This window comes from Nuphar pumila, chromosome 7 (assembly GCF_984573655.1).
Source record: "Nuphar pumila chromosome 7, dmNupPumi1.hap1.1, whole genome shotgun sequence".
NCBI lineage: Eukaryota > Viridiplantae > Streptophyta > Magnoliopsida > Nymphaeales > Nymphaeaceae > Nuphar > Nuphar pumila.
The window spans coordinates 107,204,404-107,232,396 of record NC_143255.1 but is presented as its reverse complement, the minus strand read 5'-3'; the positions used below and the strand labels follow the sequence as shown (position 1 = coordinate 107,232,396).

Sequence of the window (27,993 nt, the reverse complement as noted above, 5' to 3'; positions counted from 1 at the left end):
AACATAACCTTATTGGACCCATGTTCCAACAGCCACTGGTTCAACTCAACAAAGAAAAGCACCAGCAAGCTTGAACCTTGTCATTTGGGTCATCCCCGTGTTATGGCAGTAGTCATAACCAAGGGATACTACATGATCAATTGGAAAAATCGATACCAATGGGGCTCTGCTTGTCTGGCACCTTGTGTTGGGACGTTGCAAGTTGGAACCCCAAATGGTATCTTGTATAACTGGTAGGGTCTGCCTAACCCCAGCTTTGTCTGTGGAAGAAAAAAAAATGGAAAAATTGATAGAGAGTATAAACACCCATATAAGCCAAGTGATGATGCCTTGTTGGACCCATGAAGGGGATTAGTGAGCGGATAAGGGCACAGGAAAAGCTGAGTTTTCAAACCGCCTATTTAAAATTCAATCATCTCGTAAAGAAATCATTCATAACACTGTGTTATATCAATTGACCTGAGAAGACCCCCCCACCACCATCCCCACCACTCTTCACGCGTTACCGACACCATCACGTTATATTCTGAAAAAATCTGATTCAATTAGTGAAGGCAAATTTGATGACTGGAGGCCTAAGCGTGGGGAGAAGCAAAGATGGTTCTCTAGCTAAGATTGGTTATTCAGATCAGAGAGAGAGGGAGAGACTCCGGTAGACTGTGGGAGAGGAAAAGAGAGAGAGAGAGAGAGAGAGAGAGAGAGAGAGAGAGAGAGAGAGAGGAGGAGGAGGAGGAGGAGGAGGAGGAGGAGGAGGAATGGGTTTTGTGAGTTCTTTGTTGGGTTTAACCGGATTTGGTGTGGGGATTTCGGTTGGACTTGTTGTTGGGTATTATATGTTCATGTTCTTCCAACCGACTGACGTGAAGGTGTGCCTTTGCTCGAATTGTTTTTTTCTCGTTTTCTTTGAAATTCTTGATTTGGGGTTCTTCTTGGCTGCGTTTTTGGTTTGGGGAGTGGGAGTTTCTGCATGCTTGGTTTGCAGCATCTTGTGAGAGAAAAACTTCGGCTTGAGTTCGTATAGTTTTGGTGGCATGCTTGGTATGGGAATTTTGGAGAGTTTTTTCTTGGGCTCCTAAGTCGTTGATGCTGGCGGGGATCACTATTTTGGTCGTGGATTATGTTATTCCTTTTTTCATATCGGCGACCATAAAGACTGAATTGTTGGTGTTGATGTCAGCACGGGGGAATCATAATTGTTTTGCTTGTGTTTGGCCATAGATTTCATCCTTGACGATGAATTCACACTTTTGCATTTCTATGTGATAATCTGGCTATCTACTGGGATATGGACATGTACTTTTGTTTTCTAGTTTGAATATGTATATTTGTTCTTAAGTTTATGTTTTCTTGTACCTACTTGATACTTTTGTTAGACGCTTATCTAGCTCTTTAGTGCGTGCTTTTTTTTTCTTTTCTTTTTTGGGGTGTTGTTGTTGATGGCGAAGTCTGTAAGTGCAGAATTTGCGTGGAAATTACTTTGGTTAGGTTCATGAGATCTAAAACCTTTTTCTTAAAAATGTTCATCCAAGTTTTATTAGACCCAAAATAGTTGAGCGTTGCTTGTTTTGATTTGAAAGAAGAGGTCTCCCCCACCCTTCATTTAGTTTTGTTCTTTTTGGGATTTGGATTGACATGTAACAGGGGACTGGGGATGGCAGATTATGCTGATAATAGTAGAGCTTTTTTTTTTGAATTGTGAAATTCGGTGACGTTAGATGTTAGTGGATGGAGTTGGTAGATATATTGAGGAGATCAATTTGTTTTCATGAGCATTTAGAGGATATGGGGTTGAACAATAGAATTTCTTTTGGTATCAGATATGTTGATGTAGATATTCCCCCCATCTTTTAGTAAGAAAAAAATGAAAGATACTGCAAGTACAAGTGAACATCTTGAAGGACAATCTGGCCGTTCAGCTCCTCGAGTGTTTGCAAAGGAATATGTATTAGGTGGTGCCTATGTTGTTTGGATTGGGTTAAGAATGTAAGTGATATGATTTTACGTCTTCTTTTTTTGGTAATTGTAGGATCCCGATGAAGGTAATCCGAGTCCAAGATAAGAGGAGGATTATCCTTTTGGGGGCTAGTGTCTTTTGGGGTCTCGTTAGACAAAAATTTCTTAAATTCATTCTATATGGAGGGAGGCATATCAACCGTTTGTATGTTACATGAGGACTAGGATCATGGAGTTGATGGAGAACCATAGTTTGAAAACCCTCTGAATTGAACCATTGCCTGCCTGAATCGAATTGGGTCAGATGTAAAACAGGTTGGCCTGGTTGACTGACCCACTTATTACTGCATCACTAGGCCAAGCCAATGGATACGGAATGGCTTGGTTAAGCAATGAACACCAGGTTGGGCACCCATTTTAGCTGATTGTTTCTTTGACACTTGATATGTAAAAACTGTTCTCTCAGCTTGATCACATGCTAAATTTATACTTTCGAGTATCTAGTTTTCAACTTTGGTTAGAGAGGATGTGTTTTTGCATGTTTGATGGTCATAGTTATTTTTCCACTGCCATTCAATCTTTGTACAGCTCCTGCAGTATCATTATGATGTCTATCTTCGTAAGGTTCAGTGGTTCACTGCTCAACTTTGTTTTCTCATATATGTAACTGTAACTGGCACAGGGGTCTCTAAGTTGGATTTTTCGTGTACTAATGGCCTAGAGTTATGTCACGCTAGTAGGGGGATCTGGAAACATAATTTCAAAAGGAAGACCAAATTTGTTCTTTCTACTTATTTTCTTCTTTTTTTCTTGGTTAGTGTTCATAGTACAACACAATCCTGACACCAGTATGGATTCATAGTTTTTTTTCATTTTTTTAAATTTGTGAGTGTGGGTTACCTTGCAGCGAGTGAGGTTGAAGATCAGGCATGATATGGGTATGGGTACAAGGTTCTTTATGGTGCTATAGTAGTCATCATGGGGAATTGGTGCTGCAGCAATCCAACTCTTAAACTGGGTCTTGATTTCCTATTTTCAGATCCTGATCATTTCCTGTGCATGATTTGTGAAGTATGTAGTAGGATGTTCTTTTCTGGAATAGATGTTGATAGCATATAGTTTCCTTGTGTAGTCAGATTCCTTTCCTCAAATTTTCTTCTCTCCTCTTCTAGACTCGTCTCATGAGTTTTTTGGACCAGTATGTTAACTAATTTATTATTTTTTCTCATCATTTCTGGGGAGACCTTGGAAGCATGAAAATTGGTGCGGATAGTTTGTATTTTTCTTTGCATGCATCATCAATCAGCAGTTATCTTCTACTTTTATGAGTTGAAACAGCTTGTGAACTTAATGTAGCTTTTGCATAAGAAATACTTCCATGTTTCCATGTGTACAAAGAATTGATCTTTGTTATCATCAAAATCTATAAAAAGGTCATTTTTCCTCTTGGTTGTTTAATTACCAAAATGCATCCATTTGACATATCCTATAATATTGTGCAAATTAAGGTACACTTTGCTGGACTTCTTGTAGTTGTTGAAAAATTGTAAAGATTTAGGAGTATAAGGAATTCTTAGAGCATCTATTATGTGGTTTCAATTTTTTTTTTTCCTACCTATACATCAGTCCTTGTATATGTTTTTTATTCTTTCTTTTTAATTTTACATTTTGCAACTTCATTAATATGATGCTTTTCATCGACTGAACAGGATCCTATAGTCCGGCCTCTTATTGAACAAGACTCCAAATCCTTGCAGCGCATGCTCCCAGAAATACCCTTATGGGTGAAAAATCCTGATTATGATCGAGTATGTATAGGTTTTACTATGTGATGGTTAGTATTCCAAAATGGTTGTGATAGAGCTGAACAGTCTGGTTGCTGATAAGTTTCTTCAACTTGTTTCATAAAGGTTGATTGGCTGAACAAATTTCTTGCGAATATGTGGCCATATTTGGATAAGGTATTGCTGCCTGTACCTTTGATTGCAGGAACATAAGATCTTTTATAGGATTTCCTTTCTGATTATCATGGTTGCATCTCAGTAAGTTCGGAGTGTTTAGGCAATGACAGGCTTTTTCTAAGAATTTAACCATTATTTTGGATATTTGGTTGTACACAATTTATTTTCACTTATATGTTTCTTTTTGGTGTTACTTGTAATTTTCATTTTTTTCAATTTAGGCTGTATGTAAGATGGTAAGGGAGATTTCAAAGCCAATTATTGCCGAGCAGATTCCAAAGTTCAAGATTGATTCGGTTGAGTTTGAAACTCTTACGCTGGGCACCCTTCCACCAACTTTTCAAGGTGAGCTTATTCGATTTGTAGTTTTTTCCTCATATGACATCTTGCCAGTTGGTCTAATTTGGGTTTGCTTCAAAATTGTCTTGATTGGGCTAGAACTCTTCTTTAGCTGCCTGCAACCATCTTCAAAGCCAGTTCCAGGATAAGTACTTGTGTCTATGTGGTTTAAGTTGATTAACCACACATTGGCTGGCCTCTGATTGGTAAAACCCTTGAGGTCTCCCCTGTCCACCGAGGAGTACACCCAGCTTCGACCTTGTGCAAAGGATGCCCCCTGTGGGTTTCGAACTTGTGACGTCCCATCAACTTGGTGATGTTCACAAGTCACCCCTATCAGATGAGCAGAGCCCTTGTGGGCAGGAGGCACTGTTTTACCTTTTAAATATTTGAGGACCTTTTCAATTAACTGATGAGTGGAGGAATTTTGATGTTCCATTCAGGGGTATGCTGCACATGGCCTGGGTTGACTAACGTTGGGTTCACACATGTTTTCTGATCCTATTTTGGCTTGCCTAGCCTGGATTATATTTAACCTGGAGTATATTTATTATTTATCATACATTAGGTTCACATTGAAAATGTGGTGTCTGCTAGGTTCAGCCTGGCCAGTTGGTCAGGCAGGCTTCAGCTTGCAGGACAAACTTGGCCAGTTTGCAACTCAAGTCACAGTTTGTCCTTATATAAACTGGCCGTTCAGCTGAGTTTCTCTGCCCATTATGGACAAGGATCATCATGAAGATGTCACCCCCTTAGCTGGGTTCTTCAAGATGCAACCAAGCCAGAGTGCTGAATTCTGTTTTTTTCTATTTTGTAAGAGTTGAAAAAAGGATGGCATACTTGGTTGTGAAGAAAATCTCGTTCAGTTCTTTCTAAACATGTCTCATCCAATGCCTTGGAAAACAATGTGTCATGTCACTGTGTTGCTTATGAAGCTTGTTCTTCAATATTTTGTGTGGTATCCTTAGTGAATTAATGATGTAATGAGATCAAGAAGTCTCCACACACCTCAAACAAGAGGCAAATACAAACCCACAAAAGGGGCACAAGCACAATAGCCACTTAGGGGCTTAGGGGAACACATAACACATAAAAATATAATCTTTATTGAATGGTAAATGCACTCAAAATGCATAACTTTACAAGGGGCTCAAGGCCCATATTTATGGGCAAAGGAGAGAGTGAGAGGCTCCCAAATATGGCTGCTGCGGGGTTCCCAAAGGCTAGAAATCTAGCCGTTGGGAGTTCCCAACAGTTATAAAAGTGCTATATTGTCAAGGGCAGGAGAGAGTGAGAGGCTCCCAAATATGGCTGCTGCGGGGTCCCCAAAGGCTAGAAATCTAGCCGTTGGGAGTTCCCAACAGTTATAAAAGTGCTATATTGTCAAGGACAAAAATGCCCTTGACAATATAACAAAGGATAAAGATAAAGAAAATAAAAAGGCCCCTAATGGGCGATACCTATTACAATGGTCAAAAGACCAAAATACCCCTGGAGGGTAATACATATTACAGCCACAAAAAAAATATATATATATATATATATATATATATTCTAACAAATGATGCTATTGTCCTATGTCACCTGGGTACTGGTACAGATCCAGAGGGTACAACATGACAATTCCAAAAAATGTGAGTACAGGGACACAACTATATATATATATATATATATCACATAAATACAAAATAATTTTAAAATAGACTGAATATAATCTAAATATATATGTTATATCTAAAAATATGTATTATATACTGAAAATATAAAGTTATTAACTGAATATATAATTATAAATTATAAATTATAAATTAAATTCAAACTTGTATGTACGGAGGGTAAAATGGTGTGTCCAGGTGTCAATGCGGGGATACACGTGTCAACACGGATACGGAGCACAAAATGGAGTGTCCGGGTACCATAGCTACTGTCTCTTTTTGCTATGTTAAGTGTATCTTTTCACTTCAATTTATTAGTTTGACAACATAGGTAATTTTTTCTGCATGTGACTCATTCTTGTCTTCGTCATGGAATAGTTCAAAAATTCAATAGTATTTAAGTTCTTTAGAATAGCTATTTCATCTCTTCATTCCTGTTTCTTTTAATGATCAGACTATATCCTTATCTCTGTTACTCATATTGTATTTTGAATATTATTTAGGAATGAAAGTTTATGCCACCGACGAGAAGGAGCTGATTATGGAGCCGTCATTTAAATGGGCAGGAAACCCTAATGTTATTGTGGCAGTGAAAGCATTTGGGCTAAAAGCATCTGTGCAGGTTATTCCATTATCTCACCGTACAAGTGGATTAATAGTGGCACTGTACCTGAATATTGGTCAACTTCTTGTCTTCTTTAATACCCATGTGGCATAGCAGGGTTTAGCTTTTTATTTTGAATATTTAGGTTCACAAAATGACCAGAACTGTCAAAACTGTGTACTGCCAATGTTTTTTTACTTCTCTGTTCAAGGATAGCTGATATTAACTGTTTTCGATTGGACAATTTCAGCTGGTGGATTTGCAAGTCTTTGCTGCTCCACGTATCACGTTGAAGCCTTTGGTGAATACATTTCCTTGTTTCGCAAACATTCTTGTGTCTCTAATGGAGAAGGTATCTTGTAACTCGTTCTGACAGATACTGTTGGTAATATATTTATTCATATTTTAATTTTCCATTTTGCCTTTTCTCCTTTGTTTACCAAATGCACAAGGTTAACTGGTTTATTTTTTGTTGCTGTAGCCACATGTTGACTTTGGGCTTAAACTTCTTGGGGCAGATGTAATGTCAATCCCTGGCCTTTACAGATTTGTTCAGGTAGCTTGACCTTTTGCTTTTATTTTTGGGGTTCCTTGTTTTGGCATGTGGTGATGTTTGTTATTTCCATATTTATTTGGGTGGCTTAATTTCCTTTCTAGGATTTCAAATTCAAATACTGCTGGTGGTTATCGCCAGATACTGCAAGAGAATTTGATTATAGAATTTGTGGTTTAGGTATTTCTTGTGGGGATGCATGTTGTGTTAAGATATATGTAGTCTTTTCGTGTAATCATCTTTGTCTTGTATATATCAAAGTACACCTAAGTGTACTTTAGGTATTTTCTTCTTTTTATGTAGTCTTGTACTCGAGGTATACTTTAGGTTTTCATGTATTTTAGGATAAATATACTTAAGTATACTTGTAGGTTAGTTTTAGGTTTCTTTTATTTTTATTCTTTTAATTTTTTTGTATCTTTGGTTGCTAGTCCAACTAGCCGTTAGACTAGCTGTTGGAGTCTACTAGCCGTTAGACCATTCTAATGGCTAGTATTTTGCTTGGCTTTTTATATGAGGCTTATGCTTCATTGTGAGTTTGAGAGAGGATGACTATGCATATTGTGTGTGTGTGTTTTGTAGTGAGGTTTATATGTAATTTTTGTTTACTTTATCATTAATAATAATAATAATTTTATTTGTTGGTATTTTTATGAATTATAAACATGTTATTCCTTATCTATGGTCAAATGAGTTATGTCTATGCTTTTGTTCTTCTTATTTGTCTTTTGTTTGTGTCTTGGGTTTTGTGCCACTTTGTGACATGGTACCAAAGCTAGGGAAGATCACCTTTGTGTTCTCTTTTGGTGATGGACTCGGGATCCTCTTGGTTTGACTATGTGCTTCGTAAGTTGTCCTTGATCGAGGTATGTATCTCAATTTTTTTTCCCTTAGAATGTTTTTCCAAAAAATCTTCTTGTTTTTTGTACTCTCATGCATTGTGTGTGTGAGAGAGAGTTCTTTTGTTGTAAATTTTTTATAAAAATCCCTTATGACCTTGTTTTTAAAAAATATAAGTTGTTTTGCCCAAATTTCTGGTGAGCTCTTTTTTTATAAAGGGAATGTCTTTGGTGTTTATTTTGTTTTTTCAACTTGATGTTGTTTTAAGTTTGATGTTGGTTTGTCGTGGTTTTAAATTGTTTTTGCATTGATAAATAGTTCATTTGTATTAAGTTTAGATATTGTTATCCTTTGGTGTGTGTTCTTCTATTTGTTTTAAACCTAATATGTTCTTGTATAACTTTTTAGTTATACACTGCCGGTCCCAAGCCCGGATAAAGGAGGAGGGTTGCGGTAGGACAGTGACAACCAACATAAAAACCTAGTCATACCCTATGAATATGAACCAATATGAGAATTTCGTTGGGGCGTTCCCTACTAAGCGACACACTATACTCTATAGGCTCGGAGGTAGTGATACATGGGTAAGGGTTGCTAGGTCGTCGCCCGGAAGCGACGCGTCACACCGGTGCCCGGGTGTGGTGTCAAATAGACAAGGGTTCCCTCACTTTGTTGGACGGGTGGGGGTAAAGAAGTTAGTCCAAGACCATAAAATTAGGTTAGCCACTTGGAACATAGGGTCTTTAACTGGTAAGTTGGTAGAGTTAGTAGATGTTATGTGTAGGAGAAAGATTGATATTTTATGTCTACAAGAGACCAAATGTGTAGGTGAGAAGGTAAAAGTGATAAAACCTCGGGGATATAAGATTTGGTATACAAGAATAAATAGAAATAGGAATGGAGTAGGGATTGTAATGAGTCGTGAGTTTATAGATAATGTAGTTGAGGTCCGTAGGAAGGGTGATAGGATTTTACTTATTAAATTAGTATTAGGTACAAATATTATTAATATTATTAGTGTTTATGCACCTCAAGTAGGTTTAGATGATTCCATTAAGCATCAATTTTGGGAAGATTTAGATGGAGTAGTACAAGGGATATCTTATAGTGAAAAACTTTTCATCGGCGGTGACCTTAATGGACATGTAGGCATTAGTAGGGATGTATTTGAGAGTATCCATGAAGGCTATGGTATAGGAGAAAGAATCAAAAGTGAAGAAAGGATTTTAGATTTTGGGTTGTCCTATGATATGATCTTAGCAACCACTTGGTTTAGGAAGATGGAGTCTCACCTAGTAACATTTAAAAGTGGGGTTAATAGGAGTCAGATAGATTTTTTCCTACTTAGAAAGAGAAATAAGGGTTGTTGCATCGATTGTAAGGTTATATCGGGAGAAAGTGTAGCTACACAACATAGAGTCTTAATTTTAGATCTTAGAATTAAACAATGTTGCAAAAGGGATAGACATACGATAAATCCTAGAATTAAGTGGTGGGCACTAAAAGGAGCTAAACAAAGAATGTTTGTAGAGCAGGTAGTTAAGGAAGCTGATTGGTGTCTCGAGGAGGATTCAGAATCAATGTGGAATAAGATAGCGGGTGGCATGAGAAAGGTGGCTAAGGAGGTATTGGGTGAGTCTAAAGGCGGTGCATCGCTAGGTAAGGATACATCATGGTGGAACGAGGATGTCAAATTAGCTATTAAGGTTAAAAGAGAGTGTTATAGAAATCTAAGTAAGAGTCGTGATGATGAAAATTTGGAGAAGTATATGATAGCAAAGAAGGAAGCTAAAAAAATAGTTCGAAACGCGAGGGATAAGCTATATAAGGAGGTTTATGACAAGCTGGATACCAAAGAGGGCGAGAAGAATATTTATAGGCTTGTAAAGATGAGAGATAGGAAATCGAGGGATCTGGGTATGATTAGATCTATTAAAAATGAAACACAAAGGGTTTTAGTCAAAGATGAGGAGATTAAGGAGAGATGGAAAGATTATTTTGATAAGCTATTTAATGGAAGTCATGCTCATGATCTTGGAGACTTGTCCATTCCTTTTCATGAGATGAATCGTGACTTCATGCGCAAGATTCAAAAGAAAGAAATTGCAGAGGCTTTGAAGAAAATGAAATCAAGAAGGACAGTTGGTCCAGATGGTATACCTATCGAGGCTTAGAAATGCTTGGGAGAGAAAGGTTTAGAATGGTTGACAAATATTTTTAACAAGATTTGGCGGACAAATAAGATGCCTAATGAGTGGAGGAAGAGTACTTTGATGCCTCTATATAAGAATAAGGGTGATATACAAGATTGCACAAACTATCGTGGTATAAAACTCATGAGTCATACTATGAAACTTTGGGAGAGGGTGATTAAGTCTAGGTTGAGGAAGGTTGTCATGATATCGGAGAATCAATTTGGTTTTATGCCTGGAAGATCAATTATGGAAGCTATACATCTTTTTAGACAACTTATTGAGAGAAATAGAGTGAGGAACAAAGATTTGCATATGGTTTTTATTGATTTGGAGAAGGCATACGATAGAGTACCTAGGGACGTTCTCTGGTGGACAATGATGAAGAAATGTGTTTCTCTCAAGTACATTAGTATAATTAAAGATATGTATGAAGGAGTAGTAACCAATGTCCGCACTTGTGGAGGGGTGACAACCAATTTTCCGATAACGGTTGGGTTACATCAAGGATCTGCTTTAAGCCCTTTCCTATTTGCGATAGTGATGGATGAACTTACGAGATCAATTCAAGAAAATGTGTTGTGGTGTATGTTGTTTGCTAATGATATTGTTTTGATTGATGAGTCTAGAGTTGGGGTTAATGCTAAGTTAGAATTATGGAGACAAACATTGGAAGCAAGAGGTTTTAAGTTGAGTAAGAGTAAGACAGAATATATGGAATGTCGGTTTAGTAAGCAACGAAATAGTGATGGGAGTGTAGTAAAGCTTGGTGAGCAAGAAATACCGGTGGACGATTGTTTCAAATATTTGGGATTTATCATTCAAAAGTATAGAGAAATTGATGGAGATGTAAATCATAGGATAAAGGTTGGGTGGATGAAATGAAAAAGTGCAACTGGAGTGTTGTGCGATCGTAGAATGCCATTGCGGTTGAATGAAAAGTTTTATAGGACGACTATTAGGCCCGCTTTACTATATGGTACAGAATGTTGGGCTGCCAAGAGACATCATATTCAAAAAATGAGTGTAGCTGAGATGTGTATGCTTAGATGGATGTGTGGAAATACAATAAAAGATAAGATTCAGAACGAGGAGATACGTAAGAAGGTAGGCGTTGCACCCATTGAAAATAAGATGAGAGAGAATCGTTTACTGTGGTTTGGACATATTCGGCGAAGGCCTAATGACGCTCCAGTTAAAAGGATGGAGAAATGGGAAAATATATTAGTTAAAAAAGGTTGGGGTAGGCCTAGGAAGACTTGGATGAAGATGATAGGAAAGGATATGAAGGCTTTGAACCTCACCGAGGACATGGCATTGGATAGAAATGATAGGAAGAGAAGGATTCATGTGGAAGACCCAGAATGATTTTCTTTGTTGGTTCATATCGCCAACCCCAATTGTTTTGGGATGAAGGCGTAGTTGTTGTTGCTAATATGCTCGTGGTTATTTTTTTTTTGTCATAAAGGTCTTCTCTTATTTGAAAAAAAAACTTTGTGGTTTTATAGATAATTATGAGGGTTTGATGCTTGCCTTCTACATACATGCTTTGTGTGGATAATCTCCTTAAGGAGTTTATAATCATGTTTTGCGTGGACTATAGTTTCCTATGCTCTTGAGTTTTGAGTGCATGATGTTAAAATGTATTGGATCCTATTGATAAGATATTGTATGATATATGTATATATATATATATTTATATATATAGTTCTATATATATATATATATATTTGTGAATATATATATTCTTTTTTTATGTAAACTGAAATACCCATATGGGTATTTCAGTCATTTCCTTTGATGTAATAGGTGCAGTCCAGTAGGAACTGCATTGCCATTTTACTTTTTTATTTTTCTATTTATTTTATTTTTGTTATCAGTCAAAGGACTATTGGGGCAGTCCAACTAGCTGTTGGACTGCTTCCAAAAGTCATATTTAGTTGGACTGCTCCCAACAGTCATAAATATGACTGTTGAAGGCAGTCAACAGCAAGCTGGACTGCTTCCCATGACCCCTCCTTTGTATCCCTTCCTCTCTTTTATGCTTATAAATAGGGGATTTCCCCTTTGTAATGTAATGCTCTTATAAAAGCATTCTAACTCACATTGTGAGTATATTATGAATAAATGTTATTTATTTTATTCTTGCTTTTGTGCTTTAATGCATGGTATTGCACTTAGTGGTTGTTTGTATTGCCTATTTTGGCACCTTGTATTATCCCATGGTGGAATTGTGCATGTGCACGTTGTGTTTGTGTTATTGGAAGCCCTTTGTGGCTCTTGCTTTTATTTTTTTGCATATTTCGTGTCACATGATATTCTTGTTTTACTTATAGGCACCTTGAATATTTATTTATTTTGGGTTTGTAACATAAAATACATTTGTATCGTGTATGCACTATGGATGCATGATATTTTTGTATTCTTTGTTGACTAGTATATACATGTGTTTATGCACTTGTAGCATTGATCTATGAGTTTTTGGAATGATAACATATTCATGTATGCAAATGATCCTTTTCGAGCATGTGTTCTCATATAAAAATTTTGAATTTTTTGTGATCTATTTTTGTATGAGAACATTATTGTCCTAATTTGAGGACGTGTGAATATTATATTTGTTGGATTTGTGCACGTAGACAGCCTATGCTCTTCTTGATTGTGTTTCTTTGAAACTCATTGTGTGATTGTGGTCTTATAGGCATATTATATACATGTTTTATTAAATATATCATGTATGCATGAGACCATTTGGGTGATCGCTTGATGATATCATATGTATTTGTGAGAATTTGGTATTAAAGCATCTTTTTGCATATAGAACTTCATATGAAATCAATGACTCTTTTTGTTACCATTGGCGCTTGCTCCAACAACTCTTTTGAGGTCTCCTTCTCTCCCTTCTTTTGTATATAAATAGGGGTGATCTCCTCCCATTGTATTCAAGAACGCTTCTTGCATTTTTGTGAGGTTTCAATAAATTATTATCTTTACATATTGTGTTTGCCCTTTGTGTCATTTGTGAGTGTGCACATTAGTGACTTTTGTGATTGTGCACCTTTAGTGATGTAATGACCCAAAATCGTACCCGTGAAAAAAGTGTGATTTTTTTTAATCAATTGCAGAAGTCTTCTCAGAAACCCGAGGCGTTTACTGTTCCATTTCCAACTGGATAACTCAACCAACCACAAGGGATCTTACACCCCATCTTTCAAACCAAACTCAAGCTAAATCAACTTTATTAATTCAAATTAAATAGTCTGAGACAAGTGCAAAATAATAGAAAATCAGAGTTAGCCAAAAAGGGTAAGTGAAAGAGTAGAGCCACACTGTCCCTAAGTGATCTGTTCAACAGTTGTGATGTACTCGTAACTCTTTCAGAACCATGTCCTTTCACTGGGTACCTGAGGCTGTAAGGTACAAGAAAAATATGGGTGTCAGAACCAAGCAAGATTCTGCATTCAAGTCTCTCTAATGAAACAAATAAGTATAAAGAGTACATAAGAGAATTCATGCAATAATTTAAAGGGATACTACTCCAATAAGAACATAATTCAGATAAGCATTAAAGATATTCGACATGCAATATGATAGAATATCATGCAGTTAATCATACAAGACCAGTAGAAAAGCAAGTAAATATGCATGATCTAATGCATAACAGGAAAATGCATGAACTCAATGCATATGCATGAATAAATTATTATCTTTAATCAAGTCCTCTTTCACGTGCATGTCTCTGTTAGGATGCACACACATTTAAGTTTCACTTTTTATTACCATTGCCCGCGAATACACCAAACGGGTAAGAATTGTCGAGGTCAAGTAGGGTTCCCAGAATAACTTAGCACACAAGTTGTATTTTATTACTGGGTTCCAAACTTAGCCCTCGACCGAAACAACCTTTAGAACATTAGACCAACCATCTAATGTCGGGACACCAGGGACCACCCATCCACAAATGTTACTTTTCTTACCCGTTTGGTGTATTCGCGAGCAATGGTAATAAAAAGTGAAACTTAAATGTGTGTGCATCCTAACAGAAACATGCACGTAAAAGAGGACTTGATTAAAGATAATAATTTATTCATGCATATGCATTGAGTTCATGCATTTAAGTTTCACTTTTTATTACCATTGTCTGCGAATACACCAAACGAGTAAGAATTGTCGAGGTCAAGTAGGGTTCCCAGAATAACTTAGCACACAAGTTGTATTTTATTACTGGGTTCCAAACTTAGCCCTCGACCGAAACAACCTTTAGAATATTAGACCAACCATCTAATGTCGGGACACCAGGGACCACCCATCCACAAGTGTCACTTTTCTTGGTATACCAAAACAACAAATGTGTATACACACCACTCCCAGGCAAAGTGATAGACTCTACCTAAAACCGTGGTCAGGAGAAATAACCTCAATATCGGGTTCAGGGGCAGCAACAATGCACACAGAGTTTTTGTATCATTTCGGTTTCTCCAAAACCGCAACTCCAATAGTCCCGTACTCTCGACAAGACATCTCAGAAGGTACATTATACTGTTCTTTTTTTTATGTTATTGTTAATAGTTGTTTCATTAATTTGCAATTCAGCATGCCAAATTAATACCACAAATTCGTATTTTCAAATGCGAGGCTCATCACGAGACTCCAGGCCATGAAAAACATAGAACAATGCAATCTAGAAAAACAATATCAATGTGATTTCTGCGATGCATGAAGAACAAGTAAAGAAGGAGCATTTAAGCTCAAGGCTCATCAGGCCCTGTGATGATCCATTCTGATCATCGATGCATCATATGCAAAAATCATAACAATCATGCTATAAATGCAATAATGTCAACATGCTTTTAAGATGTATGTTCATATATGTCGAATAACAATGTGCATGAATTAAAACATACTTAAGCATGAGTTCACTATTCATGTAACCATTCCACAAACATGCTTCATTCATGAATCACCTCAATTTGGGAAAGTGAACATTCATGCATTTATGTACATGCGAAACACACGTCAAAGCATAATACTCAAGCATGACACAAGTCAAAAACATGTGGAAGTTTTCATTTTTAACATGTATACATGCACATAACGAAATCTGGAAATTTACATATATATTCAAATCGAAATTCCAGATCTAAGCAACCACCATGTGTCAAAAAAATTATTTTTGCAATAAAACACTTGAGCCTAGTCGACCCTGTTGGCTGGGTTTTAAACTCAACCCAACTGAACCCGATCAGTTGGGTGTGACATGCCACCCACCTATCACAACCATCAAGGATTTTATACTTTTATATTCAGTTTTTTTTTTAAAGGCACCGACCTACCCAGTTGAGCCCACTCGGCTGGTTCTACCAGGCCTGGTAACCAGGCCTGCCAGCACTTGTTTGGGTGATGTCCAGGTCGGGGCCAGGTCTGTCCAGACCACCCCATGCTTCAAACTAAACATTATTTCATAAGTCCATAGAAAAGCTAACAATAATGGGTATGCCATATGCAAAGGGAGGTGAAGAGATGAACACATGTCATCAGCATCACTTGGACAATTATAAAAAAAACTTTTACTTTTCCATATACAAACTTCATTAGCCAAATTCCTTAGGACAATAGCAACATAGTGATGCTGGAATGGATAAAGAGTTTGCCACCTACAGCTGGAGGAAAATTAGGCAAGCACTAACTGATATGAATTGTTATACTTATTTCGCTTTTGCATATGAGTGCCAATAAGAGGAGATGATGATGATGGTGATATAATTCGCAGCCAAGGGTGATTCTCCAACAACACTAGGGATGACTATCTCATTACACACGTACACGTGTGTGAGTGCACATGTTTGCAAGCTATGTCACACGGACTCGGCTAGGGAGGCGCCGCACCCGAGTCGACACGCCCCGACACGGGTGCGGACACGGGTGCGGCTTCGGACTCGGCTTGGACTCGGTCAACGCCGAGTCGGACTCGGTCAACGCCGAGTCGGACTCGGTCAACGCCGAGTCGGACTCGGTCAACGAGTCGAGGCCGAGTCCGTCCACTTTTGGACTCGGTCAACTTTGACCGAGTCCAAAATTGTCCATTTTTATAGCAAAAAACAAAAAAAATGATCTTTTTATATAGTTTTTAAAATATATATAGCATGAAAAAAGCTAATTATCATTTAATTCTCTCTCTCATAAGCCCCATAAAAAATTATTCTTAAATATTATCATCTAATTCTCTCTCTCAATCTTAAAAGCTAATAAATTCTCATCCACGAGTACCAACACTTTTCATCCACCGAGTTCTATCTCTTATAAAGGCTAATAAATTCTCATCCACGAGTACCAACATTTTTCATCCACCGAGATCATTTAATTCTCTCTCTTTTTCAAATCTAGCTTTGAAAAATTAAAAGCTTTTAATGCTTTTAATTAATGTTATAATTTTAGCAAAAGATGTTTAATGCATTTACCAGAACATGCTTTTAGTTAATGCTTTTAATTAATACCTTGATGATGTTTTATTCCCATGGTAGCTAAGACTCAGCCGAGTCAATGATAAACTCAGCCAAGTTTGGTTCTAACCCAGTTATACTACTATTTTAACTCAGTTAATTCAGGATCTGAGACAACTCGGAAGAGTCACGAGCCGAGTGTCCAAAATTTATATAGATATATGCACACACAGGATATATTATATATATATATATATTTTAAAAAAAAATATTTATATATATAGCCGATTCCCCGTGTCCAAAATTTTTAAAATTGTGCCGCACCCGTGTCGCACCCGCACCCGCACCCGCACCCGCACCCATGTGACATAGTTTGCAAGCTATGAGAAAAGAAAAAGGGTTCACATGTTGCTTGTGAACCAGTCTTCACATGTATAAAACTCATATGCACAGAGTTTTATGTATTTTTATGTTCCTCCCTCTTGCACACACAAATAGTGGCTTGGCATGCAAACACACGGCTGATATATGTTAACCCCTATGATTAACCCTTATGATTTGGAATTAATGGTTTCTAGCTGTCTCCATTTTCAGCGTGGAGCATTGGTAGAAATAGAACCTTATGTTCTCTTCAAGTACAACCTCTTTCTACAAAAATCTTATGATAATAAAATGATCTGTTGGCAAAATCCAGAATAGTAAGTTTAAATATCTAAAGTCATTGAAGCATACCCATGAACATGAATTGAGATCTTTGTAGCAGCGACTCGTTTTATATATATATATACAAAGGAAACTTCTTTTAAGTTTGTCCAAATTTGTCTGCCTACAAAATGGACAGATATGTCTCGATTGCACAGAACAGACAATAGCCCAGATCTATCCAGATCTGTCCAATCATCTCATAAGGCAGATCTGTCCAAATATATACATATATCCATAGGTTCCAAAATATAGATTTCAAAAGAAGAATATGAGCATATACAAATTTTTACATGCTTGTATATGCATTTTACATGAGCATGAGCCTTCAAATGCATGCAATATGCACATTCAACAATAATATAAAAGCATAAGCATACCAACACTCTATGTATTTTCAGATTTCACCATTTTACGATTTCTTTTTGTGATGAATGCATGCATATGAATCATTCTACCACATGAATACATGCATATAATAGTCCATAATATATATCATCCATGAAAATCAATATCTATCAAAAGCAACCTTTAAATAAGCACTTCTACTATCAATAAAAATTCTGTTTTAGCATATACAAATTTTTTATTGCATGGAAGAATGAAAAATAAACAAGAGTACAACTATGGAGGAACATCCATGCATCATCCTCCATGTGTTTTTGCAAAAACATAGATATAAACACTTTTTCTATGGATTTCCATCAAATTATTGCATGGAAATCCAATCTATATCAATTTCTCACTTTTCAAGAGAGAAAACCCATACTTTGAATAAAAAAAGTGAAGAAAAATAAGGGTGAAGGTTGAAAAACGCGGGTGGAGGGATGGAGCAGCTCTCCTCCTCCTCTTCTTCTTCCTATTGCCTCTTCTTTTTCTTTCCTTCTCTCTTTCTTCCTTTCTCTTTTTATTTTCTTTCTTTTTTTTTTCTGACTTTATATAGACAAGAGGGGGGTGATACCCTCCCCGTTCTCCAGCCCTCTCTAAATGGGATGGAAAAGGAGAGTTTCCTCCTTAGAGGATTCTCTCTCACTCTCTTTTTTTAAAATATCCAAAACTCCATATTTTGACTTTTTCAAAGTTTTCAATTTTTTGAAGTCCTTTCTTAAACTTACTTAAGTCTCTTTAGGAATGTATAATGATCCCTTTTAAGATGTCCTAAACAACCCTAAAATAAAATTCGGAATTAAATAGAATTAATTAATTAATAATTTTCTAGAAGTTACCAAAATAGTGAAATTAACTAGGGAGGTTTTTTAACCTTAATTAAATTCAAATTGAAGTTTTTTAATGAATTTAAAGCTATAAAATAGTTGAACATGGATTTGGATCTGGATCTAAGATCCAAATCCATCTTCTAAAATCCAAATGAAATTTGGACGGGAACAAATCCAGATTCATATGGGTCTTGGATAGAGTAAAAATCTATATTAATTTGGATCAAAACTATTGGATCCAGTCTGATCCAAATCCGGATCCAAACTCACAAAGTGCTCATTTTTTGAAAAATGCGATTTTTGGGCCAACCTGAACTCAAATTTGAAAAAGTAACATATTGTTGTGCTCGACATTTCGAGACACATCCAATAATATATTACACAAATATCAAATTCTGAATTTTGCCCAAAAATAACTTGAATTTCGCTTGAATTTAAAGGTAAAAAATAAAACTCTTTCTTACGGTTCGGTTGGCTCATCTCGACCTTGTCGATGAGACCTGGGCCAAGCTCAGACTCAAAAACATCAGTTAAAAATCGAGGTTTAAACGATTTTTCTCCTGGACTTAGCCAAATTTTTGAAAAAACAGAAAAATGACTAAGTATAAAAATACGTGATATTACAAGTGACATCGTATTTGTGCACACTTTGTTTTATTACATGGTATCAGAGCTTGGATGCTCTTAAATCCTTGAAGATTACTGCCTCATTTTTCGTGCTTGTGAGAACAAGAAAAATACCTCTTGCTCTTTGGTGATTCAAGTGGTTGTGTGATCATGCTTTTGAAGACGAGAGTGGCTCGTGGTTCTTGTTCGTGGTGTGGTGCACATGTTTTTGCTTTTTTATTCTCTTTTCTCAACTCCTCTATATCTTTCTTTTACCCCTTGTAAGAATGGATGACCATGAAAAAGTAACTATCATACTTATGAAACTCAACGATACTAATTTTGTATTTTGATCTTCAATTGTGATGCACCACTTTTGAGGAAAGGGGTTGTGGGGACTAGTGGATGGTTCTGATCCGGAACCTAAACTAGGTCTCATCAAGGTAAAAAGCGGAAAAGAAATACCTCTCATAGATGATGAGAAAATCAAGGCTTTAGCCACTTACGAGAGAAAGTAGAAAGAATAAAAAATCGGATATGGCAAGATTATGGCTTGCCTTGTCAATAGCGTGGATCTTATTAAATTCTCTAACCTTGCCAAATTCGAGCATGCCGACAAGGCTTGAGAATACCTTAAGAATATGTATTCTCTTTAAGTTATTGCACATGTGTGCAATTTACAAAACAAAGTCCGTACTATAACCCAAAAAGACAAGAGTATTAGAGAATATTGTAATGCCTTGTCTGAACTTTATGAAGAGTTCTCTTCTTGAGCCTAAGTGGCATTCTCCCGAAGACATTGAGCTCCGCAAAAAACAACTTGATGCACTCGACATGTGAAATATTTCTATCAATTCATAAATAGATTGAGACCAAAATTTGAAAGTACCAAATCGACACTCTTACATAGATACAAAATTCCTTCTATTGTTGACACTATTGAAGAGTTAACTATGGAGGAGAATAGGCTTAAAGGGCATACTTTGAAGAATGAAGATGACTTCGTTCTTGTTGCCTCTAGACCGGGCAATTACATGTGCACGTATAAACCACCTCAATGAAAACAAGTGAATGAGTATAAAAATAAGTTTTATTGGAAGCAAAGTAATAAGTATGACAAGAAAAAAATTATATGTCAGAATTGCCCTGGGTCACATTAGACCTCAATGTCGAAAGTATAGAATAAGGGAAGAAAAGAAGGTGGCTTCGGTTGGTTCTCTTCATAAATTCAATGACAAAGCTCATGATGCACTCGTATCTATGTCTCAACTAATGAAAATTCTCCAACCACTACTCAAAGGGGCCTCTTCGCATGAGACATCTACTAGAGCTGCAGTCTCATCCTTCACCAATCCTAGTAAAATTTCTTGGCTTCTTGATTCTGGTGGTTCTTTTCATATGACCCCCAATAATAATATTTTAATTTTTATCTGAATATCATATTAACTCAAGCGTGTCAAATGTTTTTACAGCTGATGGTACATCTCTTGAAAAAAAAGAGTAGGAAATTTTGAAAATATTTTGCAAAATTTCAAAAATTTTACTATTCCAAAAGTTAGATATATTCTCAAATTAAGTTTAAACCTCTTATCAGTTTCTCATTTTTTTTGCCATGGATGTAATGTCTCATTCTCTTCTGATCATTCTTGGGTGCAAAATCATCAGTCAGGGAAGCTGATTGGGGAACACCATAGAAAAGGAAGCCTCTACTATATGGATTTTTTGAAAATACCCAAGGATACTTTTTGTTATAATGTTCATAAATTATATTTGGATTTATGACATAAAAGACTTGACCATCCTCATGGATCTAAAATCCAATATTTTTCACGTTTGAGAAAATTTTGTAATTTTAAAATTTTTACTTGTAAGGCATGTATTTTTGGTAAAAATAAAAAAATTACCATTTCATGAAAGAACCTTTGTTTATTCTAAACCGCTTGAGTTAATACATTTAGATGTATTAGGCCCAACACTAGTCTTATCCAAAGGTGATTATGCATACTATGTTATTTTTGTTGACGATTTCTCTAGGTCATACTTAGATTTACTTAAACATAAAGCTGAAGTTTTTATACATTTTCAAATATTTCATAACCTGGTTAAAAATAAGTTTGGAAATGAGACTTCTATCTTTCGTACTAATTCAGGGGAGAATTTTTATCAAAGAAATTTAAGGATTATTTAAATTTGCACGACATCACACATCAAAGATCTTGTCCACACACAACAACAAAATGGTCTGGCTGAACAAAAACACAAACACATTATGAAAACCACCAGAACCTTGCTAGTAGCAAATCAAGTACCTAAAGATTTGTGGGTTGAAGCTGCATTGATTGTTGTATATATCATTAATAGAAGGCCATTTTTTTCTTTGTAAAACACAACACCAATTGAAAAACTTTTTAAATTAGTTCATGATTATTTTAGACTAAAAGTGTTTGGATGCAAATGTTTTGTTTTTACTGATAAAAATGATAAACTTTTTCCTCATGCCATCCCTTGTGCCTTCTTAGGTTATGCAGATAACCAAAAAGGCTACAGGTGCTTTGATTTTAAAAATAAAGAATTATATGTTTCAAAAAATGTATCTTTCTTACAAAATGAAAAATTCTTTGATTTTAAAAATACTAAGAAAGTAACTGAGTATTCATTTTTATTTGACTTAGTTTCAGAACATAATGACTATGCTCATGAATGTGACCTTGATAATGGTAATAGAAGGTGGCCTTGACAATGGTCATGATGATGTGATTGATGAAGAGCAAACCCATAAGAACAATAACTATTTGCAATACTCTAGGCGTAGGGATTCAAATCACCCATGTGCACTGGAAAAATATTTTGATCAGTCTAAAGAACAAACCAAAAGGTCATCTAGGATCTCTAAACCACTTCAGAAGTTTGTGTCCTTTGATTCATTTTCTCCCAAATACAAGACATTCATTGCATTAATTCATTCATATATAGAATCCTCAACTTATGCTCAAGCCAAAGAACATTCTATGTGGGTTGAAGCCATGAGGGTAGAATTGAAAGTTCTAGAGAAGGCTAAAACTTGGACCATTCAAGATATATCACAAGAAGAGAAACCTATAGGTTATAGGTAGTTATATAAGGTTAAAACCAAGATTGATTGAACACTTGAAAAATATAAACCCAGATTAGTCGCTAAGGGGATATTCTCAAGAATACGGCATAGACTACAAAGAAACCTTTGTTCCTGTTGCTAAAATGATCATTGATAGAATCCTAGTTGCCTTAGCCTCAATTAGAAAATGACCTATCTTTCAAGTGGATGTTAAAAATGCATTTCTTAATGAAAACCTAGTTAAAGAAGTTTATATGAAAGTACCACCTAGTATAAATATCCTTAAGGGTAAAGTTCTTCGTCTGAATAAAGCCCTTTATGGCCTTAAGCAAATACCTAAAGCTTGATATGATATGTTTAGTCAAGTTATGCTTGATATTAGATTCAGATCTTGTTTGACTGACACTGCCTTGTTTGTTAAGGTGTCTAATACATGTATAATTATTCTTCTCCTCTAGATGGACGACATGATCATCACCGGAGGAGACAAATAGTGAGTTGAAAATATTAAAAAGCTTCCCAAAAAACATTTTGAAATGACCGATTTGGGGGTTTTAAAATATTTCTTAGGAATTGAAGTTGCTTACTCTCCTAGAGGGTATCTCTTATCTCATTCTAAATTTGCTTTTGATATTATTTTTAGGTCTGACATTACAGATGATAAGAGAGTTGACACTCTTGAAATTGTCAACATCAAGATGCGAATTGACGATAGAGAACCTCTTGAAGATCCTACTCCTTATAAACAACTTATTGGAGCTTTCTCCCACCTTTCAATTACTAGACTTGATATAGTACACGTTATACACACATCTAGTTAATTTCAGCATGCTTCCACTTCTGTTCACATGTGAGCAGTCTTTCGTATTATTAGATATATTAAAATCTCTCTTTCTCGAAGTCTCTTTATGTCTGCTTCTTCTACATTAGATTTAATTTCTTATAGCTAATTGAGGAGGTGATTTAAATAACAGACACTCAACCACTGTTTTTTATGTTTTTCTAGGTGAATATTTGATTTTGTGGCGATGTAAGAAGCAACAAAAGATTTCACTTTTGTCAACAAAAGCTGAGTATCGGGCCATGAAAACCACCATGATGGAGTTGGTGTGGCTCAAGAGATTGTTGACAGATATGAGAGTTTAGGTGACCAACACATCACACATGTGTTGTGACAATAAAAGTGCAATTTACATTGCCAACAACTGCACTTTTCACAAACGCACCAAGCACGTAGAAATTGATTATCTCTATGTTTGAGAGGAGTATCTACATTGGACTATTGATCTGCGTTATGTTACTTCAAAATACGAGCTAGCAGTTTCCTTCACCAAACCTCTCTCTTCTCCCAGGTTTCATTTCCTTTTAGGCAAACTTTCGATTGTTACACCGTAAGTTTGAGGGAGAGTGTTAAATTATATATATATATATATATATATATATATATATATATATATATATACGAGAGTATGTATATGTATTATATACATATGTATATATATATATTATATATATGTGTGTTTATATATTCTTTTGATGTATATATTTTTTATTTCTTTTTATTTTATTTTATCTAGTTCTCATTAAACTAGAACTTTGTTCTAATTCACTTTTGAACTAGAATTTGACTAGTCAACACTAGGTTGACTAGTTAAAAGAGCGGTTGGAGCAAGCTCCAACGACTCTTTTTGTGACCATTGGAGCTTGCTCCAACAACTCTTTTGAGCTCTCCCTTTTGTATATAAATAGGGCATTTTTGTGCGGTTTCAATAAATTATTATCTTTATATATTGTGTTTGCTCCAGATGAACGAACAAAGCACATCGAGATGGACTGTCATTATGTTCGTGATGAATTTTTACGGGGCACCATTCAACTGCCATATATTCCTACCGAGTACCAGTTTGCGGACTTATTCATCAAAGCTTTGCCATCGCCTCGTTTCTACTTTCTCCTTAGCAAACTCTCGGTGATCTCACCATATGTTTGAGGGGGGCTGTTAAAATATGTTACACACACACACACACATATATATATATATATATGCCTATGTGTCTATCTACATATATAAATATATATTTCTTTTGTAATACCTAATAGGGGTAAAATAGTCTTTTCACATTGTACACACATATCTTAAAAGATATGCTCCTTTTTCTCTTTTCTTTTCACCTTTTTTCCTTTTCTTTTCACCTTTTTTTCTGCTTTCTTTATTGGTTGAGAGGGGTCCACGTAGAGTCGTTGGACCCCTCCAACGGTCATAAATATGACCGTTGGAGGGGCTCCAACGACTCTATGGGAGCCCCTCCTTGAGTCCCTTAGTGTGTATAAATAAGGGGCTTGGCCCCATGTATTCTTTAAGCTTATTGTGAAGCCTTATGTGGGTGAAATATATTTTTCACCTTATTTTGTGTGTTTTACCATTTTTTGTGGTTTGTTGCAATCTTGCCCATTAGTGGCTTCTTGTGTATGTGCGCTTTCGTGCTTGCTCTTGGAGATATCGCCCCTCTCATTTGGCACTTCATTACATTGATCACCCGTGGCTACTCAAAAATTGGGCTGGTCATATTTCTGGACATGCTTCTGCATGCATGTAAAACAAAATTCTCATTTGTGTCGTCATCCCCTGTATCAAGATATGACAACGGGGACCTTGGAGATAGTTAATTGTTATTGGTCTTCAAGAGAGAGTATTGGTGTTTTGACCATTGGATGTTGCTGTTATGATTTTCTTAATATCATGCTTATGCAGGAGACCATTAAGGACCAGGTTGCAAACATGTATCTATGGCCTAAAACATTGGAAGTTCAAATAATGGATCCTGTGAAGTGCGTTATTTATTCTCTCTACTCATTCACCTTGTTACTTCTGTTATCAACTGTGACCGAGACTGAAATTTTCCTATGAATACTCAGGGCCATGAAGAAACCTGTTGGCATTCTCCATGTCAAGGTTGCGAGAGCAACTAAGCTGAAAAAGAAAGACTTACTAGGTAAGTCTGACCCTTACGTGAAACTGAAGCTTACAGAGGATAAACTTCCATCTAAAAAAACAACTGTCAAGCATAGCAATCTAAACCCTGAATGGAATGAGGAGTTCAAGTTTGTTGTGAGGGATCCAGAATCTCAAGCCCTTGAGTTGGTTGTTTATGATTGGGAACAGGTATTTTCCTTCTTTATTTTTTCCCCTTTAGTAACTTCTTTATGTTTTTCTGCTATTTATGATATCATGGTTGCTTTCTTTAATATTTGCACTTCTGTTCTGTGTCACATAGGTTGGTAAGCATGACAAGATGGGAATGAATGTTATTCCGTTAAAAGATCTTCCTCCAGATGAGCTAAAAACTTTGACGCTTGACCTGCTTAAAAATATGGATCCTAGTGATCCACTAAATGAGAAGTCACGGGGACAGATCACCTTGGATGTTACGTATAAGCCTTTTAAGTCCGAGGATCTAGCAAGTGAATTTAAAGAAGGCTCAGGTGTAGTTGAGAAGGCACCGGAAGGAACCCCGGCTGGTGGAGGTCTGCTCGTAATAATTTTTCATGAAGCTCAAGATGTTGAAGGCAAGCATCACACCAATCCATATATACGGCTTCTTTTCAAGGGAGAGGAGAAAAAAACGAAGGTATCATCAGTTATATGTATAGTGCCAATTGGTATTTGCTTATCAGTTTCTGCTCAATGCATTCAATTGTTTACTGATTTTCTTTTCCTATTGCGGCTTCAGCACATCAAGAAAAACAGAGACCCAAGGTGGGAGGAGGAGTTTACTTTTACACTGGAGGAACCACCGACTAATGAACGAGTCCATGTCGAGGTCATTAGTCGGCCACCTAGCATTGGCTTGCATTCAAAGGTACATAAAATTTTTGCTGTTTTAGTTCAGGATGTATGAGCATGTTGATTTTTTGGATGCGGCAAGATGGTTTCCTTTTTCTTGATTGTCGTTGTCTTGGCTTTCAGTAGCAGCGGTAAAGGTTTTAGGTTTATGCATGTTGGCTTTCTCTGAATGGTTTCAACCATTGCATTTCTTTGATACTTCGATTCTGATTTTCATACAAATAGATAGAAATTAGTGCCTGACTGAGAGTATGGCTTTTTTTTCCCCTTCTTTTCAGGAGACTCTGGGTTATGTTGATATCAATCTCTCTGATGTTGTCAGCAACAGAAGAATCAATGAGAAATACCATCTTATCGATTCGAGAAATGGAAAGATTCAAATCGAGTTGCAATGGAGAACTGTCGGCGATGTATGATTATATTTGTCATTGAATGGTTTTTTTCTCCACTATCAAAGCTGGTAATTGGTAAAGGGAATTTTACTTGGGTTGTTTCCTTTCTCTTTTAGTTCCTTTTATTTGGGCTTTTTAAGTGTTGGTTTGTCCAACAATAACTGAAAGATAAATCCTTGTAAATACAGCTCACTGATTTGTTCAGTATATTGCAAGACATGTTCTTGTTCTTCCCTAATACCAAGTACTTTTCTTATGCTTTTATGAATGAGAGAGAGGTGGACTGCATGCCATCACATTTCAATATTTCATTCAATGAGAGCGGTTGCGATCTACCACTTATTATGTTTTGGGATCTGCTTCATTCATTGGCGTATAACCCCAGGTTTCCCTTGCCCGTGAGGGAGTACACCCAGCTTTTGCCTGGGCATGTATCACAAGGAGCTCATGGTCAATTGTCACTCAACACTAGATTTTCTTTTTTGAAAGACCAGCTGGGGTTAGGCGGACCCCTACTAGAACAACAGCCGCCTCATGTGGCAGAGGGATTCGATCCTGGGCCTTCAGCTTGACATAGGACCCCGCTTACCACATGGGATACAACCTCGGTGGTGGCACTAGAAATTGTTTGAAGCAGAGGCGTAGCTTTGGGGGGGGGGGGGGGGGGGCTCCCGAAACAGTTAAAAAATAAATAAATTTAAAAGCCCAGTCCTAGCCCAGCCCAGCCCTGACTGCAGCAAATAGTTTGATTTGTCCATATGAAATAGATTTTTATTAATAATTGCAGCCATCTTTTATTTTATCTCAAAAAAAAAAAAAAAACGGGGGCGCTGCCCCGAACCCCCGACTATCACACAAAATATTTTTTTTTGCTACACCCCTGTTTGCCCCTCCGCCCCCCCCCCCCCCCCCCCCCCCCCTCACATGAATCCTAGCTACGCCACTGGTTTGAAGTAAAGAAACCATACAATATAAGGCTATAAGCATATAAATTCAATCAGTCAGTGCTGGAAAGAGTTGGCAATTGAGCCTTTTCCTTAGAAATGCATGGTGGAACAGCAAATGTTCATCTCCTATGAAGTACGTGATGTTGACTGAACATGGTTTAAGAGGTTAGTTGCCCAATCCTTTACATGAAGTCAATCGATGGTTGCCGGTTTTTTAGGCCCAAACTTTTTGTACAGTTTTTTTGCCTCTCAATGCTGTCGCCCGGGCGTCTGAAATTTAGCCCATGACAGGTTGGTCCAGACCATCTAAACAACAACATCAATAATGGTCCAGGCCATGCAATCTTTGAGTCCATGACATCATCAGGAATTTTTTAATTTTATATGCAATTCTCTCTAAGGCTCTATTTGGGAGCCTTGCATTCACATCATCTCATGAAAACGCCATTTACATGTGTTGCAAAAAATATGATTTTGCCAAAATATGGTGTTGAGGATGGATTTGCCAAAAACATGAATGGTGTTGGGGCTGCCAATTCTATTCCCAAATGCAGTGTTTTGGTGACACCACTGCTCCCCAAACAACAGAGAGCATGAGGGCAGTGGGGGAATGACAACTTTGGTTGCAAATGGGTCGGATTCAGGAAGAGGATT

At 36.6% G+C, this 27,993-nt stretch overlaps 2 protein-coding genes across 3 annotated transcripts in view; one reads left to right on the top strand and one right to left on the bottom strand.

Annotated features, from left to right (window-relative positions):
- The window catches only part of LOC149832810 (rac-like GTP-binding protein 6), a 256,990-nt gene that overhangs the window by 154,110 nt on the left and 74,887 nt on the right, over nucleotides 1-27,993 (bottom strand). The window contains exon 5 of the mRNA XM_090014728.1: nucleotides 22,877-22,888. Coding sequence (XP_089870854.1) covers nucleotides 22,877-22,888 — 12 coding nt within the window. The remainder of the gene's footprint in view (nucleotides 1-22,876; nucleotides 22,889-27,993) is intronic.
- On the top strand, nucleotides 259-26,629 carry LOC149832812 (synaptotagmin-2-like). 2 transcript variants are annotated; one of them, XM_090014732.1, is made up of 12 exons: nucleotides 259-866; nucleotides 3,663-3,761; nucleotides 3,864-3,914; nucleotides 4,136-4,259; nucleotides 6,412-6,530; nucleotides 6,763-6,864; nucleotides 6,994-7,068; nucleotides 24,909-24,985; nucleotides 25,073-25,319; nucleotides 25,432-25,785; nucleotides 25,888-26,016; nucleotides 26,279-26,629. In XM_090014732.1, the coding sequence occupies exons 1-12, from the start codon at nucleotides 756-758 to the stop codon at nucleotides 26,414-26,416; spliced, it is 1,626 nt and encodes a 541-aa protein (XP_089870858.1). In that variant the 5' UTR covers nucleotides 259-755; the 3' UTR covers nucleotides 26,417-26,629. The 2 variants fall into 2 exon arrangements, with proteins under 2 accessions (XP_089870858.1, XP_089870859.1); XM_090014733.1 differs by lacking the exon at nucleotides 259-866 and adding an exon at nucleotides 2,906-3,024.